This window comes from Malus sylvestris, chromosome 13 (assembly GCF_916048215.2).
Source record: "Malus sylvestris chromosome 13, drMalSylv7.2, whole genome shotgun sequence".
NCBI lineage: Eukaryota > Viridiplantae > Streptophyta > Magnoliopsida > Rosales > Rosaceae > Malus > Malus sylvestris.
Genome location: NC_062272.1, coordinates 21674059 through 21701277, shown reverse-complemented (window position 1 = coordinate 21701277; position 27219 = coordinate 21674059). Strand labels below are relative to the sequence as shown.

Genomic DNA, 27219 nt, shown 5'->3' with positions numbered 1-27219 from the left:
GCAAAATTAATAAAATTAATAATAATTATTGTAGAAGTGTAAAAAATGTAAAAAAAAATATACAATCACTCATAGTGACAAACTTTACAACTTTTATGAAGGGGTCAGCTTTAAAATCCAACACTATAATTCATAAACCTTAAATTTATATTTAACCGTCGATTGCCATTTACGCTTTATTCTTCTTACTGAATTTCATTTAAATTTTTTTTTTTTTTTGAAAACATAATCATCTGGCGGATGTAAGAAGATGAACGGTTTAGATCTTTGATATCACGTTTTGATATTTATGATTAACTGAAATATGAGTCGATGTCATATAGTTTGTAGAAACTTTATAAACATCAAGCAATATTTTCACTAACCGTAAAACTCTGAATATAATATCAACGATCCAAACCGTTCATCTTCCTGCATCCTCTAATAGATCAAGTTTTCAAAAAAGAAAATCTGAAGAAACAAAATTTGATGAGAACAATGAAGTGTAAATGTAAACAACAATCAACGGTTAAATTTTGATCTATGATTTATCTGATTATAGTGGCCAATTTCGAAGTTAAGCTTTTCATGAAAGTTGTAAAACTTGTCATTACGAGCGTTTATATATTTTTTTCTATATTTTTTTTACACTTCTACATTAATTAAAAAACTATTAAAGACTTTAGGTAAGTGAAAATATACTTAAAAGAAAAATGTGTTTTTATGTTTTGGATGTAACAATATGGTATGTATATACTTATTTAGTATTATGTTTTTCATTTGATCATTTATTGGTTTAAAATATATCTTCCTTAACGGGTAACGGGTCGGGTCATTTTACTCGTTTATTTTAACGGGTGTTACACGACACGACCTGTTAAGATATTGGGATGACACAAACACGAAAAACACGACACGAATGTCAGGTCTATAAGTGAGGGTCTTAACAATGGCATCGAGCTAGTACTTCGATTCTCTCGAATACTTTCTTAGGCCTGGTTTGGTATTGATGTGATTCTGAAAAAAAGATGATATCAAAAAAAGCTTTTTTTGTGTTTGGTAAACATTCAGCTTCAGCTTTTTTTTCTTCACAGTTTTGGGTGAAAAAAGCCAAAAACAAGAAGCTACAAAACCCAGCTTTGAAAAACCGGTTTTTTTTTCACATTTGTTTTACACAAAAGTTTACCAAAGACTATAATACTGTTTTTTTTTTCAAAAGCATTTTTACAAAAAAGTTTACCAAACACTTTATAGCTTTATTTCACAGCTGCTTATTCTTACATTACAGCAGAAACAATTTTTTTTCAAAACACAGCAATACCAAACCAAACCCTTAGTATATCATTCGTCAAGCGTCATGGATCTAGACTCGTCAAGTATCTCGAAGATCCATGGAGTCTGGTGTTTCCAATTTGGCAACTGACGGATTTTGTGAAAAAATTCAAGGCCGCGCAAACCGATTTCAAAGCAACCCAAGATGTGATTCTTGAACAACTTTAGGCCTTGCTTACGCAAAATGGAAATGGTTCAAGAATTTCAGGATAATCGTCTAAAGAAACGGAGTCAGATCCCAATTTTCCAACTGATCAAAACCTAAATTTCGGCCCCAATTACCATCGTCATGATTCGACTCCAAATTCACGTCAACCATTCAATAGCTTGGGATAAGTTTTGTCTCCCTAAAAGTATGGGAGGCTTAGGTGTTAGGAAGAGTAATCATTTTAATAACGCTTGCCTAGCAAGACTGGGCTGAAGGGTGTTTACCGAGGATGAGAATTGGTGGGTTCATATTGTCAAAAGAAAGTACTTAAGAAATGATGCTTTCCTAAATTGTAAAACCAGACAAAAACATTTTCAAGAGGAATTTTAAATGCTAGGCATATTATTGAAAAAGGATGCATATGGTTAGTGGGAAATGGCAAGAGTTTCTCTTTTGAACCCATAATTGAGTTTTTCCTTTCCTACTAATTAATCTTCTGCAGGATAGACAAATCAATAACATAGATACAAGTCTGAAAGCTAGTAATTTCATTAACAATAACTGCTTGCATAGATAGCACTTTCAAACCTCGCTGATCAAGATATTGTCAACAAAATTGTAGTATACCGTTGCCCATAGCCCAGTAAGAAGATTCTAAATGTTTTGACAATATGAATAGGAGGAACCTTAAAATAAACTTTGATGGTTCAGTAATTAATAACCATGTTGCTACTGGTTTTGTTGTAAGGGATGAAAATGGCAGGCCTATTCTTGCTGGGGCAAGGAACTTGGGAGAAAATTCTAACAATGTTGCAGAATGTGTTGCGCTGCGAGATGCTCTTTGGATGGCTAGATGCCGGGGTTTTAAGAGGATTCAGAATGAAGGAGACTTGAAACTTGTGATTGACTTTATGGAAATTTTATTTGAAGTCATCTAACATCTTTCTACATCCAACTTATTCTCTATATATGCAAATTATTTTTAGGGATACTTTGGATGCGGTCCTTAATTATTAATATTCTTTGATTAAAACCTTGTTGGTTTTTAATTTTTGATTGAGGTCCCTGAAATTAATGTGATAATTTATTTCTATGTATGTTTCAATAATTTTTAAATTAAAAATTAGAAATTTTAGTTGTTTATATAAATGAGATTTTAAATAAAAAAACCATAATTTGTGGGATTAAAATATAAATATACTATTGTGTGTGTGTGTATATAAACATGCGTACATTCATCAAAATTAACCAAAACAATTATTGTATCAAAACATGGGTACATTCTTCAAAATCACAAAATAAAAAAAGATATTAGGCTTAATAACATTAGTAAATTTCTTCGATTAAACTTGACATGGATACAATTTAAAATCAAAGAAAAAAGAATGTACCCATATAAGTTTAAAAATGGATTAGAAAAAAATTGAATAGATTTTATATAAAAAAAAATGGTACATTTCACATATAACAAATTAGTATATTTAAGAATGAGTACATTTTAAGATTAAAAAGTTTTACATGAATGGGTACATATAATTAGCATGGGTACATTTAGCAAAATAAAAAGTACAAATAAAAAAAATATATGGGTACAAATACAAATAAACTTTAAAAAAATATGGGTACAAAAAGAAATTAATATACGGGTACAAATTAAAACTGAAAAGAAAATTGGTACAAATTAAAAAATAATTACAAATTAAAAATGGGTACAAACTAAAACTAAAAATATATGATAAAAAATTTAGTCATAAATATAAATATACTAATTGTAACATTTTTAACATTAAATGAATATATTTAGAAATTATTGAAATAATTAATGATGTTATTAATACCTAAGGACCTTGATCAAAAATTGAAAATGAATAGGATTTTAATCAATTGAGTAGCAACAGAAAGGATGAGAACCTAATTTCTCCTTATTTTTAATTAAAGAATTTATATCTCTTTAGATCCAAATATTTTACCTAAAAGTCTAAAACTACCATTCCAAACCCAATTCAAAATGTAAAGTTATCTTTACAAGTATCTATAAAATAAAATGTTTAATTAAATAGTTTTGTCTTCAAAGAGATTCGTCAAAAAGCATTATAGATCCTTTGTCCCCCCTTCCCACCGTGAGCTCTTTAGCTAACTGGTCACACCAATCCATTTCCAAATTCTTCAATTGTTTTCATGGCAAAGAGACTCGAGCCGTGTTGACCACGTTCATTGGTGGCTCCTTGTACGGATCGGTGCATATATATGAACATATCCAATGCAGGAACATCCAATTCTTGTATAACCATTTTCAGGTTTTCGGGTAATTCGTCATGGTAAATCGGTTGCATTCGAAAAGATTGTGTCGTGGTGAACATGAAAGCAAGAATAGTGTTAGAGGCAAGGAAAGTGAGGGTGATGAAGAAAGATGCTGCGGTTGTGGAGTTGAGGAGAGAGTGAATGATGATAGAGAAGGGTTAAAATGAAACACGAGGGAACGAAAGATAAACAAGGAGTGGTGATAGGGTTGAATTATAATGTGTAGGTTTGTTGATAAATTTTAGTATTATTATTAATTTCACTTTGTACTTGATCGTAATTATGCAATAGGGTACAAAAGATAATTGACATTTATAATTTACATTGGGTGTAGAAAGATGTTATATGAGTTTAAATAAAATTTCTCTTGACTTTATACTTGGATGGTGCTCAATTCCTTGGAGATTAAAAAACATTATGGAAGACATTAAACTCTTGGCAAGCTCTTGAGGACATCTCTTGGAGCCATATCTTTAGAGAGGTAAATTTTTTGGAGACGATCACGGATGCGGGTTTTAGATTTCAAAACCTTCATGTGTGGGATAGAAGTATCCCTAGTGGTGCTTATAGAGCTCTTCTTTTTTATTGTATGCAGACTGGTTGTACACGTGGACACTCCTTATAATTTTATTGATTTTTCTATAAAAAAAAATGACAGTAGAAAAGCATAGAAAGCAGAAGCAGGGTCTACCATGCTTCTAAAAAATAGTGTTTTTTATTTATTTTCAAAGCATAGGTATCAGTGTCTATTTAATGAAAATTTTAAATGGCAAGTATACCCCCACATACTTTCCAAAATTTAAAATATGCCCCTACATTATTCCATTTGACAATTATTATATCACATTGGGATTTTATTATAAATGGTCCCTGAAATTGACCCACCTCATCAAGATGGTCCTTGAAATTGAAAATCGATTAATGTCGTCACTTAAATTGGGTGTTGCAAATTAATGTGGTCATTCCGTCACAATTCTGTCAAAAATTCCGTTATGTGCTGATGTGGCACACAAGTGGGTCCCACAATGTAATTAAATATTGCCATGTGGATTAAAAATATTTAAATAATAAATAAAAAAAAATATTTTATACGATTAAAAACAAAAAACAAAAGAAAAAAAAAGAAGAAGCTTCTTCCCCTCCTACCCAAAAACCCAGCAAAATCTAGGAAAATTTGATAGCAATCAATACCTTGTAAAGATTGATTTTGGTAATCTAGTAAGAGACGCTGACCCAATGGGTCTTAACCATTCGGTACCCCAATCCCCAGTTGGGAAGAAACTGGGCTACCTTGAAAAGGTTTTTCTTCTGCTTGTGTTTCTTTGAAGATGAAGAAGGAGAAGCGGCGGCGGAAGTTGGGTTTTGGGAAGCGGTGCTGAAGCTTCTGAGGAAGCTCGATGTGAGCCTCCAGAGGCCTTCGGTTCGATTCGTTAATGGTGAGTCGCTGGGTAGGAGGGGAAGAAGAAGATGAACAGTCATCTTTTTTTTTTAATTGTATAAAATAATTTTTAAATATTTTTAATCCACATGGTGATATTTAATTACATTGTGGGACCCACTTGTGTGCCACATCAGCACATAACAGAATTTTTGACAGAATTGTAATGGAAGGACCACATTGATTTGCAACACCTAATTTTAAGGACCACATTAATTGATTTTCAATTTCAGAGACCATCTTGATGAGGTGGATCAATTTCAGGGATCATTTATGATAAAAACCCTATCACATTAAATACTATATCATTTTTAGTCATTTAACATATTCATAACAATTTATATAAAAGTTTACCAAATACCTCAGACACAATTTTTTTATTATTAAAAGCACTTTCACAAAAAAAAAATGTTTACCAAATATTCAACAACTTTATTGTACAACTGTTTATGCTCATAACACAGCAAAAACGGTTTTTTTTTTAAAGCACAACAATACCAAACTATCCCTAAATCCAAGCTGAGCTCTGCCAAAATGTGGCCAAAGCCTATCCTTTTATAGCCACCTGTGGAAACCTCCCGAGAATGATAACTAAACCATTCACTCACCACTACCATGCATGTACCAATGCATAGAAAAATGCCATCCATGGATACAATGGCCAATACAAAAGCTACAAGCATCAAATCATACTATGAAAATAATCATAAATAATGCATGAATGAGGCCTTGGAAGTCCAAACACCTACACTTAATGAGGTACGTCCAACACTTAATAGGTTTCTTTCACAAAGCTTTTCTATTTGAAGAAGACTAATGCATGGAATAATTCCAATAACCATCTGATTAAGCATCTTCATCAAGCTAGGGTTCTGAAATAGTATAACCAAGATGAACCCTGTGACAGGCTTTTTCCTTCTTCTGCTCTCACTATCCATCTGCAGCTCAAAGGCTGATTATCGGATGACTGTTTTTAACGACCTGGCTCAAAACACCACCATGACTGTTCATTGTCAAGTTGCAGGTGTAGGTCCGAGCACTCGATCTTATTTCTGCACGACTTCATCTGGACTGTCAACATTAACACTACTCCTGTGTTATCTTGTGACATGATCCGGGTAGCCTAAAGGGGCACTTCGACATTATGCTAAAAGGAGACGCAACTAGATGTGCTAGAAACTGGTGCGCTTGGCGTGTGAAACAGGACGCCTGCAGGTTTTTAAAATAGTTCTAAACTGTAAAGTTTAATGGAGTTCTAGTGGAGTTTCGAACTCCTTGTGAGTTCATTCAAAATGTTAGGGGGAGAGGCCTGATTTTCTAAAGCCTAAAATACACTTTAAAATTCTTCTAAATCTACCAAAATCCTTAATTTCTTAAAATATTTTAAAATCATTTACTAATTAAATACACACAAAATTTTATGAACTACTTTGAAATCTTGATTGAATACGTCCAGCTTTCTATGGAGTTTTATGAACTACTTTAAAATTTTGATTGAATTCCCATGCCCTTTTATGGATTCATTTAAAATCTTAAATTGAATATTCTTGAATTTGTAAAGTCTTTTAAAATCTTTTAAGCTCATAATTGAATAAATCCACTGAGAGATTACAAGCATATCCTACTTTTGTATATAATTAGGATTCTAGGCATAATTAGTGTAATTTGGTATTCCCACTTTATCCCGATTTTATTACCTGTACTCCTTGTATAAATACACCTCCTTGTAAGAAGAATAGATCAATTTTATTCTTTATTTCTACTGATTTGTTGTAACTATCTTTCGCGTAATACCCTCCTCGATTGTTGTTTGTCATGTACTTTGATCACAAGTGTTGCATCTCATGTGATGTTGCCCAACCCAAGGAGTAATCTGAAGAAACCAGTTTGTTTTGTATCCCATGACGTTCTCCTTTCGGGTTTTCTGGTAATTAAGCTGCTTTCTGACCAGCTCACATTGAGTTATTATCTATTTTGTCATCAGAGGGAGATGAGCAAAGATGCATCGAAATCATGTGTCGTTACTCTCCCTCTCTCTCTAAACATAGAGAGCCTGACAGAGAAGGCTCTATTTATATACCCTCCTCTCCTCTTCTCCAAACACATCCCACAGCTAGCTAAAAAAATTAATACAGAAATACCACATCTCTCTTTCTCTCTAAAGGAAGCAGAGAAGCACCAAGTGAGTTGTAACGCTACCAACGCTACTTTTTATATGTTCTTTCTGTGTACAATTCGGTTAATTGCGTATAAGCTTAATTTGGTCGGGTCAAGGTGTTTGACATTATTTAATTTGGTGTGAGCTGACGAAACCTTATAGTCGGGCAAGAGAATTTCGTCGGGTCAAGCCAACCAATGCACGTTTACCTGAAGGCTCTATTTGTCAGGCAAACCCTGTTTCACCTGACGAATTTGTGTTTTTGTCGGGAAAGGCTTCAAGCGACGAGTTTTGCACAACCAATCTTTCTTGACAAACTTCCATCGGCTAAAGTCTTTGGTGACGAAAATCATTTTGACCCGAGATTTATTTATTTTTTTGTCTGGCAATGTTGGAAGCTACACAACTTTTGAAGTTGAAGCATCGAAGGCAACAAGGAGCTCTCGAGCATGGCTTCTATCTGCGTCGAAGAAGAAAGAAGAAGAAAGGGTTTTAGCCTCCAACGGCTAGTTTTTCAATTTAAATGTATATGTGAGTGTGTGAGTGACAAGTGTACACTCCATATTAGATCACTTAAAACCCAAATGAAGGGCTAGGATTCAATCTGGAGTAGTAAGGCTGAAATGGTTATTAAGCCTCTTGTCAATCACTCTTTAAACAAGTATGGGTCATGGCAATGCACCATACCCTACAAGATTTCCACTACTTAATGAAAGTGTTGTTGCTGCATTTTTGCACAGCCTTTGAAGCCGTAAAACACACTCCAAAAGTCCTCTCCATTCTCTGTCAAGTTCAACCAAAGAAACTAATCCAAACTAACTAACCAAAACACCTAAACTAACAAACTTTATCATGGCCTCAGAGCTTAGTTTATGATCTTACAACTTTCTGGTCGTAATCTGTGCAAGTTAAGATCTTTGGGAGCACTTACATAGTGTCCTCAACAACAACCAACAAACAACCCTGCAAATGAAGGGATCTAGCAGTAACAGTGAGCTAAAAGCTCCAATCTTTGATGGGGAAAACTATGACTTTTGGAGAATAAGAATGACAACCATTTTCAAGTCCTATGATCTATGGGATATGGTTCAATACGAGTATGAACTACCTGAGATGAAGGTCGATTCTCTAGAGGAGGACCTCACAGAAACACAACTTAAAACACTGAAGCAGAACCGGATGAAGCACTTGGAATCATCCAAGCTGCTGTGTCATACACCATTTTCTTGAGAATAGCAAATGAAGAGACTGCAAAGGGAGCTTGGGAAGTTTTACAGTAAGAGTACAGAGGAGACACCAAAGTCAAAAAGGTAAAACTTCAATCCCTTAGTAGAGATTTCAAGTATACAAGAATAAGGGAGAATGAGCTGTTAAAAGACTACTTTACTAGGCTATTTGATATTGTAAATAAGATGAAAACATATGGTGAGGAACTACCTAATGAAAGAATTATCCAAAAACTGTTGATTAGTTTGACTAAACCATATGATTCAATAGTGAGTGTCATTGAACAAACCAAAATTACTGAAACTCTTAATGTGCAAGATGTCATGGCATCTTTAAGAGCTTTTGACCAAAGGCTCGAGAGGCATGTTGATTTTGCACCTGAGAAAGCTTTTCAATCACTTAATGTTGGATCTAGTAGTCAAGCTAGTGCAAGCAAGCAAAAACCACAGTGGAAGGGCAAGAACAAGAAATGGGAAGGAAAGGGGTATCAAAACCCTAGACCTAACCAAGGCAGCTGCTCAAATGAAGGTCCAAGAATCAAGTAGCAATGCAAGCACTGTGACAAATTCCATCTTGGAGAGTATTGGTTCAAGGACAAGCCTAGGTGACATAAATGCAACAGGTTCGGGCACATCATGAAGGATTACAGATCAAAGAATGTGCAGCAAGTGAACTGTGCAAATCAAGTGGAGGAAGAACCAAATATGTTTTGTGCTTTTAGTGAAAAAGTGGAGTAAAACAATAAAGTTTGGTACATTGACATTGGTTGCAGCAACCACATGACTGCACATGAGTCATTACTCATTGACATTGACACAAACTTCACTGGAAAAGTGAAAATGGGAGATGGAAACATTATCAAGGCCACTGGAAGAGGAACTCTGGTTATCAACACTAAGAAGGGAAGAAGATGCATAAGGGAAGCGATGCTAGTGCCTGGATTGGATGAGAATCTACTTAGTATAGGTCAAATGAAGCATGGCTATTTCCTACTCTTTGGGAAAATTGTGGTCCAGATCTATGATGCAAGCCCCTATCAAACCTAGTGACTAGAGTGGAAGAGAAAAATAGAAGCTTTCCTCTTATGTTGAAGTACCTAGAGGAAGTGGCAAGGAAAGCAAGTGTGACAGGCTCTATGAAGCTATGGCACAAGAGGCTTGGTCATTTAAACATGACAAGCTTACAAAATCTGCAAAAGCATGAAATGGTGCAAGGGACACCAAAGATGGATCAATGCAATGAAACCTGTGAAGGTTTGTGTTTGAAAAGCATCACAGAGATTCATTTGAAGCTAGCAAGGCTTGGAGGGTAACAAAGTCACTTGAATTGATTCACACAGATGTGTGTGGGCCAATGCAAACAACAACAATCAGTGGAAACATGTATTTCCTAACCTTCATTGATGACTACTCACGAATGTGATGGGTGTATTTCATGAGGTTCAAGTATGAAGTATTCACAATATTTAAGAAGTTCAAGGCATTGGTGGAATTGCAAAGTGGATATCAAATCAAAAGACTAAGAAGTGATAAAGGAGGAGAGTATACATCTCTTGAGTTCAATGCATTCTGTGAAGATGTGGGATTGGAGAAGCAACTCACATTGGCATATTCACCACAACAGAATGGCATTGCAGAAAGGAAGAATAGGAGTATACTTGAAATGGCTAAGTCTATGATGTAGGGGTGGGCACTTAGAACCGAAAACCGAAACCGAAACACGAATCAAATCGAACCGCACCGAACGGTTTGGTTTTGTGGTTTTGAAACGATTTCGGTTTTGAAACCGAACCGCAAAATAGAAAACGGTTTGGTTTTGGTTTTGACTTTTGAAAACCGCACCGAAACCGAACCGCACCGCAAATATTAATAAACATTTTATTAAATGTCTATATTAGATTTCATGTTTTAATTGGTTGTTTGTTAGAATCCATACACTTAGTATGGGACTCAAACACACTAGAATATCATCATTCATCACTTTCTTTTGTTCATTAACTTGAAGGACCTTTGTTATTTTATACCATCACACACACACACACACATATATGTAAAAGGGTGGACTAATCTTGTTATCAAGAGTCGAACAATGGTCTAATGAAGTCCACTCATTTGAAGCATGATATCACATATTCTAGTATCAAAGTTTTGCTCATGTTTAATGAATTCAAATTTATTCAACTTGTTTTATGATAAACATTGTAAGGGACACCCTTTTATTGTACAAACATGTTTTAACATCACAACTGCATACAACATGCTAATTGTTTACATAACAAATGTCTTTTTCCTATTGCTATTGAAAAATGCTTATTAATATGTTAAATTGCAAATTGTACATTTTTTCTTAAAAACCAAACCGAAACTGTTTGAAGCCGCACCGAACCAAACCAAACCAAACGGTTTGGTTTCATTTCGGTTTTGGCTTCAAGACCGCACTGAACCAAACCGCAAAAAAAATCGGTTTTGGTTTCGGTTTCACTTAAAACCGCACCTAACCAAACCGTGCCCACCCCTACTATGATGCATGAGAAGAACATGCCCTATACATGTTGGGGTGAAGCTGTGAACACTTTAATGTACCTATTGAATAGGTGCCCTACTAAAGCAATGGATAAGAAGACACCATTTGAAGTGTTCAGTGGAAGAAAGCCTTCTGTAAAGCATCTAAGAGTGTTTGGCTTAATGTGTTATACTCACATTCCTCAACAACTAAGACACAAGTTGGAGAAATCAAGAAACAATGGTGTTTTTGTAGGTTATGGTACCAGTGAGAAAGGGTACAAAGTTTACAATCTGTCAACTCATAAGATAATTCTGTCAATGGATGTTATCTTTGATGAAGACTCAACATGGAATTAGGAAACAAGTGTAGAAGAGAAAGACAATGTCTTTCTACAACTTGACCTCAACAATGGGCAAATAAGGGAGCTTATGGAGACCCCAATTCAAGAAGAAACCACAGAGAATGGTGACACACAAGGGACTCCATAGTAAGCAAGCATGAGTCCACAACCGAATCAATCATATATAACAACTCCAAGTTCAACTCCAATGAGGTTGAAAAGCTTGGATAAGATCTATGCTCCTGTAACTACTGTGTAGTGGAACCAAAATCATATGAAGAAGCTGAGAAAGACAAAGCTTAGAATAAAGTAATGAAGGAAGAACTTGAAATGATTGACAAGAATGACACTTGGGAATTTGTAAATTGACCAAGTGACAAACCAATGATTGGTGTGAAATGGGTGTACAAAGTGAAGCTCAACCTAGATGGTTCTGTACAAAAGAACAAGGCCATATTGGTAGCTAAAGGCTACTCACAGAAGCCTAGTGTAGACTTTAATGAAACCTTTGCTCTAGTAGCAAGGTTAGACATCATAAGGACCTTGATAGCCCTAGTAGCCAAGAAAGGTTGGAAGTTGCATCAATTGGATGTCAAATATGCATTTCTAAATGGAGTGTTAGAGGAGGAGGTGTTTGTGGAACAACTTCAAGGGTTCACAAGTGAAGCATTTCCAGATAAGGTGTACAAGCTAAAGAAGGCACTCTATGGCCTAAAACAAGATCCAAGGGCTTAGTACAGTGATATTGATTCTTATTTCACTGAGAAAGGATTTCATAAAAGTCCTAGTGAAGCTATACTCTACACCAAGACAGAAAGCAACAACAAGACACTCATTGTCTCAATCTATATGGATGATGTTGTCTACATTGGAAATGATGTTGCAACAATTGAAGAATTTAAGGAAGAGATGATGAAGAGGTATGAGATGACTGATCTAGGCCTTTTATATCATTTTCTTGGCATTGGGGTAATTCAAGAAGCAAGTACTATCTTCATTCATCAAAGGAAGTATGCTGAAACTTTGCTTGAAAAGTTTGGGTTGAAGGGATGCAAACCGGTCTCTACACCTCTAATTGCAAACGAGAAGCTTAAGAAGGATGATGGAAGTGAACCTGCGGATGCTAGTCTCTACAAAAGCCTTGTTGGCAGTCTATTGTACCTAACTGCAACAAGGTCGAATCTATAATGTTCTCAGCAAGCCTACTTTCTAGGTTTATGCATAATCCTAGCATTACACATGGGGACAGCAAAGAGAGTTCTAAGATATGTGCAAGGAACATTTGACTATGGCATCAAGTATGAAATGGGGAAGTCAACTATCCTAATTGGATTTTGTGACAGTGACTGGGGTGGCAGTGAAGATGATAGTAGAAGCACATCAGGCTATGCTTTCACCTTTGGTTCAGGGGTTTTTCCATAGGCCTCTGTGAAGCAACAAAGTGTTGCACTACCCACAGCTGAGGCAGAGTACGTGAGTGCATTAGAAGCAACGGCTCAAGCTATTTGGCTAAGGTTTATACTCAAAGACTTTGGTGAATTGCAGGTTGAAGCCACACCACTTCTGTGTGACAACACCTCTGCAATTTCCATGACCAAAAATCCAGTATTTCATTAGAGAACAAAGCACATCAAAAGAAGATATCATTTCATCAGAGAGGCATTGCAGGACAACACAATCAAGCTAATCTATTGTAGCACAGAAGATCAGATCGCAGATATCTTCACAAAAGCATTACCAAAGGATAGATTCAATTACCTAAGGGGATTGCTCGGAATGACTCCCAAAAGCAGTTTAGAAGGGAGTGTTGGAAGCTAAACAGCTTCTGAAGTCGAATCATCGAAGGCAGCAAAGAGCTCTCGAGCATAGCTTCTATCTGCATTGAAGAAGAAAGAAGAATAAAAGGTTTTAGCCTCCAACAGCTAGTTTTTCAGTTTAAATGTATGTGTGAGTGTGTGAGTGACAAGTGTACACTCCATATTAGATCACATAAAACCCAAATGAAGGGCTAGGATTCAATTTGGAGTAGTAAGGCTGAAATGGTTGTTAAGCCTCTTGTCAATCACTCTTTAAACAAGTATGGGTCATGGCAATGCACCATACCCTACAAGATTTCCACTACTTAATGAAAGTATTGCTGCTGCATTTTTGCACAGTCGTTGAAGTCGTAAAACACACTCCAAAAGTCATCTCCATTCTCTGTCAAGTTCAACCAAAGAAACTAATCCAAACAAACTAACCAAAACACCTAAACAAACTTTATCAGGCAAGGTATTTTTTTTAGTGTTTGGAATCAGATAAAATAACCGTTCAAGAGTTTAAACCCAAACCCGAGCCCCTATCCCATAAACACTCCCCTCATACACCCTCTCTCAATCATAAAGATCACTCTTACAAAAGAGAAGAAAAAAACGCTTCTGTTAACATCCTGACTAATATACCGTCAGATTTGAGTTGTAGAACACCTCACTTGATTGATGCACAAGTGACCAAAGCCCTTCCTTTTTAATATAGGCCTCACAAGCGCTCTCTAGATACACGTTTGCCATTCCCGCATTTACTGCATTCGTTGACAAATAACCGGTTTAGCTTGGAATTCTTTAGTACATACCACGCAAACCATGCAAAATTCACCATTCAAGATTCAACCTTAACTGGATGTAGAAATTGGGACATAATTAAAAGACAACCTCAATCCTTCTCTTATTAGCATTGTATTTAGTCAATGTGTATTGACTAAGTACAATGCTAATCCTTGGAAACTTAAGGAGGGAAATGACATCCAACATTTGCATCTTAGGTCAAAACAATTATCACCTTGGTTTGTTTCACAAAAAAAAAAAATTATTTAAAGGAAACTAAAGCATTGCAGCATTTCAGTAATCATCTTGTATTCAATCATCTCCATCAAGGTTATGAAAGATTACCAACATGAACACCTTGACATGATTTTTCCTTCTTATGGTCTCATAATCCATCTGCAGCTCAATGGCTGACTATCGAATGACTGTTTTTAATGACTTGGCTCAAAACATCAATCTGAATGTTCATTGTCAAGCTGAAGGCATAGATCCGACCTCTCACTCGATCCCATTTTTGAATGACTTCTTTTGGACCGTCAACATTAATACTACTCCTGGGTTATCTTGTGACATGAGTTGGTGTAGTGTAAACGGGCATTTCAACATCTTTGATGCTAAAAGAGATGCAACTAGATGTGCTAGAAACTGGTGCGCTTGGCGTGTGAAACAGGACTACTTGTATCTCTTCATTGAAAGCCGTAAGAGGTCAGAGTTGCAGTTTACATGACCACATTGAGAAAAAAATTAAGTTGAGAAATAAAGTGGATCTTCTAATTTTGTTATTTGGCTAAAATAAATCTTCCTACAAATAAATGAGTCGTTAGGCATGTTACAAGACGTTAATGTGTGATCAATGCTTATTTTGAAAGGGTTATATTATACACACATCCGTTTTTACCTCCACACATACCTTGTTAATATATGTTCTTTGTTCTTCTTTAATTCATTCAATACAATGACTAAAAATTGAGAGAACCGCGATGTAAAAGGGGTGTATAGATAGCACCACCCATTTCGAAAAAGGAATCTATTTTTGACAAGGTCATCATGTGTGTCTTGAGATCTAGAAAATCATTAGGAACAAACATTTCATGTTCCTTATTCAGTTATTCCTTACCTCTATGTTACATAGACTGTGTGCTTTCTACGTTGTGGCATCCATAGATATCCCTCTAAGGCTATTTCATAATGCATTTCAATGATCGATCGAGAGTCATCTATACTTTAGAAGTAGGGGTATTTAGAAACCAATTTGCAACGACTGAAGACTAAAGAGGTCAAAATGACAGAAACGATCCCAGTTCAAATTGTTGAAATGATCAATTTTTATTATATCTTTGATTTCATAAATGTGTCTCTTATAGTTTAGAAGTTTGGATATTTAGAAACCAATTTTCGATGGCTGAAGACTAAAGAGGTCAAAACGTGGTTACATTAACGATCCAATTTCAAATTGTTGAAATGATCAATTTTTAGTATGTCCTCGATTCATCGATGTGTCGCCTACACTTCATAAGGTGGGGTATATAGAAACCAATTTTAATTAATGAAGACTAAAAAGGTCAAAATGTGGTTACAAAAACGATTCAATTTCAAATTGTTGAAATGATTAATTTGTAGTATGTCCTTGATATTTCATCGATGTGTCATCAATATTTGATCGATCTGTTGTCAATATTGGATCGACATGTCGCGTCTACTTGATTGATATGTTGTTGATATTTGATTTTGTGCCGAACTGAAATTTGATTTTAGATCGTTTAAACCAATTGCCCTCGCTTATATGCACACTGCAAGTAACAAGAAAACATGACAATGGCCGTTGACAGTTTAACATGTGGGTAAAAGGCCATTGACTAAAAACCCCAACTATTGTCTGTTTTTCTTGCCCTTGCGATAGAAGACTACATTTTCACAATCCTAAGAGTCATGGATGAATCTATGGAATTACTTCAGATTTAAACTATAATTCTTATATAATATGATGAGAGTAAGCACTGAAGAATAATATAAATGGGAACCATGTCGATAAAAAAGGTCGTACCCAGTGCACAATGCTCCCGCTTTACGCAGGGTCTGGGAGAGGTGAATGTCGGCTAACCATGTCGATAGACTGAACAAATTATTCAAATGTGAACTTGTCACTTATTCTAAACGTTTGATGAGCAAGCACTTAAACGTAATGAAAATATCATAAACATCCCCTTATACAATTCTCCCCGCATCACTGTCTGTTCCACTGATAGCAAATACCTTTAGGACCATACAAACAAGGGCCAGCTTGAAATATTGACCAAGGGCACTCGCTGCAATCATCCCTTTTGGCCTTAAAAATGTCGAACCAATGAAACTCCTTCGACCAACTAAAGCCGCAAAAGAATAATGTCGATCCCCAAACATTGGTTTTGAAATTAAACTCATAGATGACATTAGGCTTGAGTACCTGTACACCGAGGTCATTGTCACCCGACTTACAGTGGACTGTCAGGTTCTCGTTGCTTTCCAGAACATTGGTGATCTTGACGGATATTTCTTTTGGAGCATCAAATATTGCAGCCTTAAGTGTATTTGTGTTGAGGAGAATAACCATTAACAACATATGCAGAACAAGAACCTTTCTCAGAAAATGGCTCATGTTTTTCAAGCAGGGTACGACAAGGTTTTTGTTTTGTTTTGTTTTGTTTTGTTTGGGGGCCGGATAGCTAGGGTTGGAAGAGGGGATGCAATTCATGCGGTTACATGTCTCAGCATTTTTATAGTTAATTTACTAGTACAGTTTTAGGCTGCGTAAACCATTTATAGAAATTGAAATTCAATGAGATTTAATTGATTTTCATAGGAACATTGTGAATACTGTAAATAATTAGAAATATTGTGAATATTAGAAATATTTTAACATTAGGAATATTGTGAATATGGTGATTTGTGAAATATTAGGAATAAGAAGATTTTGGATTTGGTCCCTTGACGCTAACTTTGTAAACCTCACCATATTCCTATTAATATGTATTTCCATGTATTTGACAACTTTTTGACAACTTTTTGACATAAAAATTTAAATTTTATGGCACATAAATTAGAAAACGGCTAGCCAATAAAAGAAATAAAAATTTCAAATTTTTTTTAATTGAATAAATGGATAAGAAGCAATGTAACAATATAAGTTTGTAATTATAAATGTCAAAGGAATTTATCCATAATGTTCAAAATAATTGTAAATAACATTTATGGTAATGTACCCAAAAATGAATATGGATAATGTATCAAAAAATGAATATGGATTCATTCTATGACAACAAAACACATGGGTACATAATAGGAACAAAAAATATTGCACCCATTTATATACATGGGTAAAAAGTACGAACAAATTCATAATATAAAACAAAAATTATTACAATCACATAAAAATTTATCGGTACATAATAAAAAGATAGGAATATTGTGAATTATTAGGAATATTGTGAATATTACAAGTATTGTTCTGTGGCCGGATAGCTAGGGTTAGAAGAGGGGATGCAATTCATGTGGATACTTGTCTCGTTATTTTTAAAATTAATTTACGGGTGATTTATTTTTTGGTTACAATTTTAGGCCGCGTAAACCATTTATAGAAATTGAAATCCAATGAGATTTCAATTGATTTTGTGGAGTCCGATTTTTCTTACCCTCCACCCCTTGTATCGTTACACGTGTTTATTTAATTAATTACGGTTATATTATGCAAAAAATAATAATTAAATGAACTAAAAAATAAAATTAAACATTTACCTGTTTTTTTTTTTTTTTTTGGAAAGATAAACATTTAACTGGTTTAGTAGAGTATATCAAAGCAGTTTTGCGGTATATTCGTATAAATGCTAATGTTGTGATGCATAGATTTATCAAGATGGCTTTATATTCAGATTTTTTTTTAATAAAGGATATTATATACATTAGGGGATAAAAGAGTGGGCTAAGCCTCACAATGGCTAGCAATAATATGGTTCAAATTCGCATTTGGCGAGAATCAAACCTAAGACCTCTCACCTTACAAGTGAAGATAAATACTATTAGACCGTATTACTGAATGACTTTATATTCAGATTTTGATTCTTGTTGATCAAGGATACCCTCCTCAAAAATTATATGCTACATTAACGTTGCTTAATAAAATGGCTACCGTTTCACCTCAAAAAAAAAAAAAAAAATCTCATCAATTAAAGAAAGAATGGATTGAATTATCCTATTAATTTTCCTCTCTTATCGGCTACAATGCAACCCCATTCTTAATAAGAACTTCGACTCTATTAATCAAATCTAATATCGCTCAATATTTCTTTGATTGATAATTTTTAAAGTTAAAATATATAAGTATTTGCCACTTATTATTACGATTTAGTGATATTCTTATTCACTTGTAAATGAGATGTCTTATATTCGAGTCTTACCAAAAGAGAATTTGAACCACATTATTACTAGCTCATTGTGAGGCTAAACCCACCACCCCCTTAATGTAGATAATATCGTTTGTTAAGTGTAGATATATGTGTTTGTGTATATAAACTTATACGTATTTATAGAAAAGAATCCTCTAATTGATTCTTATGATTGAGACATTGATACAAATGATAAATGGAGCATTTTTGCTCACCACCTAGATTTGAAACTTAAGACCTCTCACTTAGAACCAAACTATAATATTGAGTGTCGAACAACCAATATTATCTACACTAAGAGGTGAGGGAGTGGGCTATGCCTTACAATGCGCTAGCCATACTGTGGTTCAAATTTGCCCATGATGAGAATCGAATCTAAGCCATTTCCTTCCAAGTGAAGAGAAATACCAATAGACCATAGTACTAAGTGACTATTAAATGCTATTTTAAATAAAACAGATTAGAAAAACTATAATTAAATCATAAACATAAAGAAGTAAATTAAATACCAATAACCGTCTCCTGAGCTCCCTCTTCCAACCATCCAACACGAGAAATTTGGAAAACTAGCCAAATTTTGGCCCATAAATAGAATTTTAGTAAATTAAATTTTTTTTATAATAATTATAACCAAAATTTGACATAAAAGTACTAAACATCCTAGTTGACTGAAAATTCGTAAAGATATACTCTGCAAACTCTGTTCTTTAGTCCTAAATCCTAAACGTCTTTTCCCCGATGTGCGCACCATATTTTTTCAGGAGAACAAGTATCAGTTTTGCATTTTTGGCAAGGAGAAAGACATCAAGTATTCGTTTGATGTTTGTTGTGGATTCGAATATACAAAGTTCGGGTGTTCAAAAATGGGCAGAAGCTGTTTAGTGCATGCTTGGTTGTGACAGTGAGGATTTGTATTACCATGAGGAAGCTGCAGCTTGTGAAGATAGAGATAATCTCACGGGAAACGAAATTGAAAATGAAAAAAGAATTGAAAAAAGATAAAACAAAGAAAATAAGGGAAAAAAGAAGCAATTTATATCTCTTTCACACAATTTTTAATCCCTCAGCAATGTGCACGGGTAAAAATTCTGGTACTTCCTAAACCCTAAGACAGGGATTCTCCTATGTACTCTTAAATATATGGAGTGAGAAAGAAGTTCCTAACAATAATTATCAATATTTTAAATAAAAACTCTATTCTTATTGGTCCGCAATTACAATGATTTTCTAAATTAGAGAGTATGATTGGAATATAATTTATTTAGGAGCTCTTAAAGTATTTTTTAGTCTTTTTAATTAAAATTTAATTAAAAATTTGAGAGCATGACTAGAGATGCTCTAATCTAGCTAAATGCATAAGTACAAATATCCAACAAATAAAAAATTAAAGATGTCCAAACTGATATACATGTTGCTTAACTAAACGTAGTTTTCATTATTAAAAATTAAAAAAAAAATTATATATATATATATTCAGAGTGGATGGTCTCTCAATGGCTCTGCCACTGACTTGGATTGCAACTTGCTGGAGGGAATTCCTTAATAGGTATATTGGGGTGAGGAACATTTCAACGGATTTAAACATGGTAATGAAAAAATGGATCACAAAAAGTTAGCAGGAATCACAAAAAGACATGGTTAAAATGAGACAATTCAAATGTCAGGGTGTTAAAGTGACAATTTCAATTTCAAAAGAGTAGAAAACGAGTTTCATATTGAACTTGAGGGGCGTATATGTAATTAGATACAACTGTGAGACTGAGTCCTGGTTTGATATTGAGGTGCTTTTATAAAAAATTGGTATAAAAAAAAGCTAAGGCCATCTCTAACCGAAGGGTTCAGAGGGCCAGAGGGCTGAAAATAGCCCTAAAACCGTCTCCAACCGAGGGCTAGGCCAGAGGGCTCGGGAATCTGGGAGGGCTCCACGGAATTTCAAAGGGCCAAAGGGCTAGTTGCTTTCGGCCAGCCAGCCAGCCCTGGGCTGGCTATTTTTTTTTTTATAGTTTTGTTATTCCTGTCGGTTATAACCGACAGGAATACATGCTATTATTTAATATACTAAATAATGGTGTATTCATGTCGGTTATAACCGACAGGATTGTTTTAAAAAAAATTCAAATGAAACGGCTACTAGCCGTTGCATTTGATTTGATTATTTTTTTTACATTATTATTATTTTTTTTAAATTCCATTTTTTTCCTATAACTTCTATTTCACAAAATTTATTTCATATTGTTTTTTTAAATTCCATTTTTTTTCCTATAACTTCTATTTCACAAAATTTGTTTCATATTTTTTTTTAAATTCCATTTTTTTTCCTATAACTTCTATTTGACAAAATTTGTTTCATATTTTTTTTAAATTCTATTTTTTTTCCTATAACTTCCTAAGCCATTATACAACATTAAATTAAATTAAGTAACATGAAATAACATTAAACAATATGAAACAACATTAAATAACATTAACCAACATAAAAATTATACAACATGAAACTTAAACAACATTTTAGTTGTAGTTTTTAAATAATAAATTATGTTTGGCTCTATGACCATTTGGCCCTCGGTTGGAGACGGAGGCAAATATGGCCCTGTACTGTTCATTAAAATATTAATATCTTGGGGAATCTTGGAGGGTCAGAGGGCTAAAACGAGCCCTCTGGCCAGCCCTCGGTTAGAGATGGCCTAAGCTTAAAAAAGTGTTTGGTAAACACTTAAAAACAACTTATTTTCATAGTTTTGGGTTTTAAAAAGTTGAAAATGTGAAACAACAAAAATGAGCAAATTTTCACAACACAAGAAGCAGTTTTTTTTTTTTTTTTTTTTCAAAACACAACAATACCAAATCGAGTGGTTGAGTTGTGACTTGAGAAGACCCCAAAACCCTGAAACCCTACACTTGACAAGCTGATTCTGGACTCTTCCTCGCGCACGTGATAAAAGTACATACAATACAATACCCTCACAAATCTCTTTCTAACGATCTCTTTAACTCTGCAACCTCAGCCTTCTCAGTATATACCGCTTTGCTTCAAGCCTGGCTTCCAAAGCTCGGTACTTTCCACCGTTTTCTGCAATCTCTGCCCTTTCTTTCTTCTGGGCTCTCTTCGTTTTCTCAATTGTCCCGTTCGGTTCCACATAAATATTAAAAGATATGTCACTCTCATTTTTTTAATGAAAAATTGCCCAAAATTCAAATTTTACTATGCAATTTTTCTCTGTAAGAGTCATATTTTGTGCCCTTTTAATGCTAATGTTGATCTATTCGTTTTGTGTTTGCAGGGTTGCCAGGAACTGTACCAAGCAGGTGCGTTTTGGTTGCTTGCTTAAAAGGGTCTATTGGTTAAAGAAATGCGAAGCTTTCTCCCTCACAAAGAACTCTGTTTGATGTGTTTTTGTGTGTTTGGTTTGTGTTTCAGATTGGTGGTAGGCTGAGTTGGAGCAGAAACTATGCAGCCAAAGACATTAAATTCGGGGTGGAGGCCCGAGCCCTCATGCTCAGTGGTGTCGAAGAGCTTGCGGATGCTGTCAAAGTCACCATGGGACCTAAGGTTATCTACCTGATTCCACTACAACTCATTCTAGTCGGTCATTTACCTTTCACCTTATATAAAACCTTCACATTGACTTTGTATAAGTGTGCTCTATGCGCATTAGGTGTAATCCGATAATTTTATACATTTGCGTTATATTTGAATAAAGGTCGTGTTAGAGTATGAGTGTGATTCTTACAGTTTAGTAATAATCATTGTTATTTTAGATTGGTATAAAGAGGTCTTAATGTGTTTATAAGAGTTAATTCAACTTTGGTTTGGATTGAAACTCTACTGTTGGCTCGAGAATAGAACTCATACTTATACAAGGATTTGGTCTTGTATTCCTTGTAGGATTGTAATAGGGCAATCTATGTTTAGTATAAAAACATAAGCCACTGCTCTCACAAAACATACGCTCAATATTGAACTAAGACCTATTGTTAGTTTGAGTACTTTTGGTTTTGCAAGAGAGGAGAAGGTGCACTGTTTGAAGTCTGATTTGGCTTATTCTTCCACTGCTTTTACGGGTTAGTTTGTCATTGTATTTATCGAATTGTGATTTTAATACTTGTATAAATTTGTGGTTCATGAGCTTAATCTCTTAACTTATATTTTTGATAAGTTTAATCTAACAGGTCGTACCTAGTGCACAAGGCTCCCGCTTTACGCAGGGTCTGGAAGAGGTAAATGTCGGCTAGCCTTTCCCCCATTTATGGAGAGGCTGCTCCCAAGTCTCGAACCCGAGACCTACCTCACATGGGCGAAGGCACTTGCCTATACAATTATATCTACTGGTGTGCTTTACTCAAATTTTGTTAAACTGAAACTGTAACTCCTTAGTATAATAAATATGGTTATGAACGTAGGGGAATTTTCATTATGTTCTGGTCTTTGTAAATGTGTGTGTTAATGTTAAGACTGCGATTGGAGGCTTTGACATTTTTATTGCTGTTATTAAGGAAGCTATTTCACAGGACTCATGGAAAGAACTGTAATAGCCAGATGTTTGGACTAAATCTTGTTGGTAAACTACAATCAAATAATTGGAAATCACACATTGAGAACCTAAGTGCTAAAAGGCTTTTCGATAGTTGCTTGTCTTTGTTTTTCGTAGTCAGTAAGATATGGATTATACATTTGCTTCGTTTTAATTGTCTTGCTATTATTTATAGTGAATATGAACTTGTATGTTGAGTTCTTGTATTTTCTCTGTTCTTTGAAAAAAACTGACATGGTCGCTATTTGCTGCTAAAGGGGCGAAATGTGGTTATTGAACAAAGCTTTGGGGCACCCAAAGTGACAAAAGATGGTGTAACAGTTGCAAAAAGTATAGAGTTTAAGGATAAAGTCAAGAATGTTGGTGCTAGCCTAGTGAAACAGGTTGCTAATGCTATCAATGATGTAGCGGGTGATGGTAAGTCATATACTTGAATATGTCATTCAATCATGATTGTCTATCGATGTTTTTCTTTTGCATTTGGACTAGTTTCCATAACTGAAAATCAGGGTGGATGGTTCATTTTTTTTTTCTTTCTTTTGGTTGAATTAAATATTACTTAATGGATTGATATTGCTTAAATTTCTGTCTGGCTTGGTAATTACAATTTTTAATTATTCTTACAGGTACAACTTGTGCTACAATCTTGACCAAGGCTATTTCTACTGAAGGATGCAAGTCAGTTGCTGCCAGGATGAACGCAATGGACCTGCGACGTGGTATCACTTCGGCAGTTGATTCTGTGGTAACGAACTTGAAGAGCAGAGCACGAATGATCAGCACTTCTGAAGAGATAGCACAGGTATTTTGGACTTTCTTATACAGCCTTGTTTTCTCTTCCGTTTAAGTTCCTTTGGTTTTCGAGGATTTGAAGGTAATGTTTTGTAACTTCGATAGGTTGGAACAATATCAGTGAATGGAGAGAGAGAAATTGGTGAGTTGATTGCAAAGGCCGTGGAGAAGGTTGGAAAAGAGGGAGTAATCACAATCTCTGTAAGTTAACTTTAACTCTCGTGGTTATTCTCTGGCTGGTTTGTTGGCCCAGTTATATAGCCTAAGTCATGCATAGATTGAGTCATAAGTAAAAGCCGATGATGCTTATATCTTATATTTTAGTCCCTAATGATACCCAAGACATGTAATCCTTAGGCTGTGTTAATGTTTGCAGGATGGGAAAACATTGTACAATGACACTGTAATTCTTGATGGTGCTGGTGACAAGAAGGCCATTGATGAAAGATCTGAACAGGTTTGTGTTACTTACTTGGGATTAGTTTTAGTCCAATTTTGGAACTGTTGACATAAATGGTTTGCATTTTAGTTATGTAACAAAAGATGAAGATAATGCTTTTCTCCTTTTTAAATAGAGTCATCTACAACTATGCTTTCAGATATGTACTTAATCTTCATTCCCTTCTATTTCGGTGACAGATTAGGTCGGCAATTGAATTAAGCACTTCCGACTATGACAAGGAAAAGTTACAGGAGAGACTCGCAAAGCTTTCTGGTGGTGTTGCCGTTTTGAAGGTATGTGTTTAGTAAGCTTCGTAAACTCGTCTGTATTTCTTCATCCCTCTAGGGTTGTAGCCATCAATTTTTGGGTGTTCTTATAATTTCTTCCTCATTTTACCCCATTGTAAATTAATTATAGTTGTTGTTAACAATCATAATAACGATAAAAGTGAATCAACAAATGTCTGTGGCTGAGTTTCCTTGTATTAGTTGTATGTGTTAGTAAATGATACTGTAGATAAAATCAGTAGTAAATAGTAGTGAGATTCGCTTATATTGCAATTGGAGGAGCTAGTGAAGCAGAAGTTAGTGATAAGAAGGATAGGGTTACCGATGCCTTAAATGCCACTAAAGCAGCCGTTGAAGAGGGTACAGTACCAGGTAATTTATTTTGTCATTTTGGCCGCTTTTGTTTGATGTTGCCTATTTGTGTCGACAATCTTAAAACTATCTTCCTTTTATAGTTGATGGTGTTGCTCTTCTTTATGCATCTAAAGAGTTGGAAAAGCTCTGAACTGTTAATTTTGATCAGAAGGTTGGAGTTCAGATTATTCAGAATGCTCGAAAGGTTTGTATATTCTGCTAATTTTTAAAGTTTGGCCTCGATGATCGCCATCTTATTAAGTAATGGAATTTAGTTTTTGAGTTCTACTTAAAACCCATTGCTGCATTTTGTTCGTTGTTCCAAGTCGTGTTGATTGTGTAGGCACCTGTTCATACAATTGCTTCTAATGCGGGAGTTGAGGGAGCTGTTGTTGTTGGTAAGCTATTGGAGCAAGATAACACTGATCTTGGCTATGATGCAGCAAAAGGTAAGAAATCCTTCGAAAATACTTTTCCGCCAATCAATTGCAGAAACTATTTTATCTTCACTGTTACTCATTTTGGTTGGTTTTACTTTTTCCATTGCTTAACCAGGTGAATATGTTGATATGATTAAAGCTGGAGTAATCGATCCATTGAAAGTAATTAGAACTGCTTTAGTGGATGCTGCAAGGTAAAGCCCTAGTAGACCTGTGTTTTAATCTTATTAGCTTAGCTACGATTCCTCATCCATTGATTTTTGTTGCCTTTTGTGCGCAGTGTGTCGTCTTTGCTCACAACTACTGAAGCTGTTGTAGTTGAGCTTCCCAGTGAAAAGGAGACCCCGGCAATGGGTGGCGGCATGGGTGGAATGGATTACTGAGGGCCTCCCTTTCCCACACATTTCACAACCCACCCTTTGACTTCACAAAATCCACATGTAAGATGAGCAGCAGGGTGTTAGAGCCATTTTAGATTTCATTAGGTTTGGTCATGAGGCATTGCTTAGTTACTGAGAGATCAACAAGTTCAGGATACAAAGTTGGCGTTGCAACAAGAATCCCATTGTATCCAGCCATGTTTTCAAATAAAACTGTTACTTTCCTATGGAATTTAGCATATTTTTTCTTAGGATTAGGTTAGGTCAAGGGTTGGATTTCCTTCCATTGGAACCAAAAAGAATGCTTCAGTATGTCACAAGCCGGAATGGCGTTGGCAAACAGGAGGTTCTTGCGTGTCAATACAATAGTGACCACTGTAGTGGCTTCTCTTCATGGGAGCAAAGTTAGAATTCTGTCGTCAGCTGGCTCAACTCCGCCGACCACTTCGATGACTTCTCATCGCAACAATGTTTGAATTTTTTTTCAAAAGGTGTATAGACAAGCTACTTAGTACTACGGTTTAGCAGTATTCATCTTCACTTGTAAATAAGAGGTCTTATGATTCTCGTCAAAAGCAAATTTGAATCACATTATTACTACCCCATTGTAAGTTTAAATGCACTCTTTTCTTTAGTGTAGATAATATTGTTTGTTTAGAAGAAAAAAAGTGTGCAAGACAAGAAAAAAGTTCAAATTAACACGAAAAAGGGAAAGATCTAACTTCGAATCAAAATAACACCTATACATCACACAAAACTTAAGAACTCAATTCTCTTGATCAACTTGTGTCTAATCAAGTTCTCTCTTCCTCTAACTTCATAGTTTGGTCATTTGAATACAAAATCTAAGTAGCAAAACTAATGAGCTACAATAGTCCCGGACCGCTTCCGACTTGATTTCTATATTACACAAAGGTTTCCAAGACCAGTAATTTCAAATCAAAACAATTGGTACCACTGGGACACTAGACTTAAGATCGCGGCTACAAGAACGTTTCTAGAACAAGGACTCGGCATCATCATTTGCCTTTCTGGCGAGGCTTCAATGCAGCACAATCTGTACAATACCACTTTCCTCTTGGTTTGTCCTTCAGACCAACACACCCAAAATGGAACCACTCTATATTGCACTGTTGGAGGAAAAAAGCTAAAATTAGATAATAAAGTTGAAAAGAATTTTAAACGAGAAAATATAGAAAAGGGGAAAATCGTATACATTGGGGTTTTCGCATGCAACCATCTCCCCGTAGCTAACTTGGTTACATAAACAGTACGTGGGTTCGTTTGGATCCACTGGTATATCTAAATCCATAGCAGTAGGATTGACAGATGCAGTTGCTGCTGCTGCCACGGCCGTTGCCAGCCTTGTTCTGGAGAGAAAATAAAGCATCATTAGGTCCCAGAGAAAACAAAATGAAAACACATACACTTCACATTTCATGCCAACCAAACATTCCCAAAATATGTAGGTAGGAAAGTAGTTTCAAAACCCCGCGGTTAATAGTAAAACGAGCTCTAGTGTCGAGCATCTAGAACTCAAACATGGATGCTCTCTAGAAGTGCT

The 27219-nt window shown here is 35.2% G+C and overlaps 2 protein-coding genes and 1 pseudogene across 2 annotated transcripts; all 3 read left to right on the top strand.

Annotated features, from left to right (window-relative positions):
• The first annotated feature begins 12277 nt into the window (after positions 1–12277).
• Positions 12278–12616, top strand: LOC126595359 (uncharacterized mitochondrial protein AtMg00810-like). Its single transcript, XM_050261679.1, has one exon. It carries the CDS (start codon positions 12278–12280, stop codon positions 12614–12616), a length of 339 nt encoding a protein of 112 aa, XP_050117636.1.
• Positions 12617–14416: 1800 nt separating this feature from the next.
• On the top strand, positions 14417–14737 carry LOC126595358 (uncharacterized). Its single transcript, XM_050261678.1, has one exon. The coding sequence runs from the start codon at positions 14417–14419 to the stop codon at positions 14735–14737; it is 321 nt and encodes a 106-aa protein (XP_050117635.1).
• A 6685-nt stretch (positions 14738–21422) lies between these two features.
• LOC126595357 (chaperonin CPN60-1, mitochondrial-like) lies at positions 21423–26273 on the top strand (annotated as a pseudogene).
• The last annotated feature ends 946 nt before the right edge of the window (positions 26274–27219 follow it).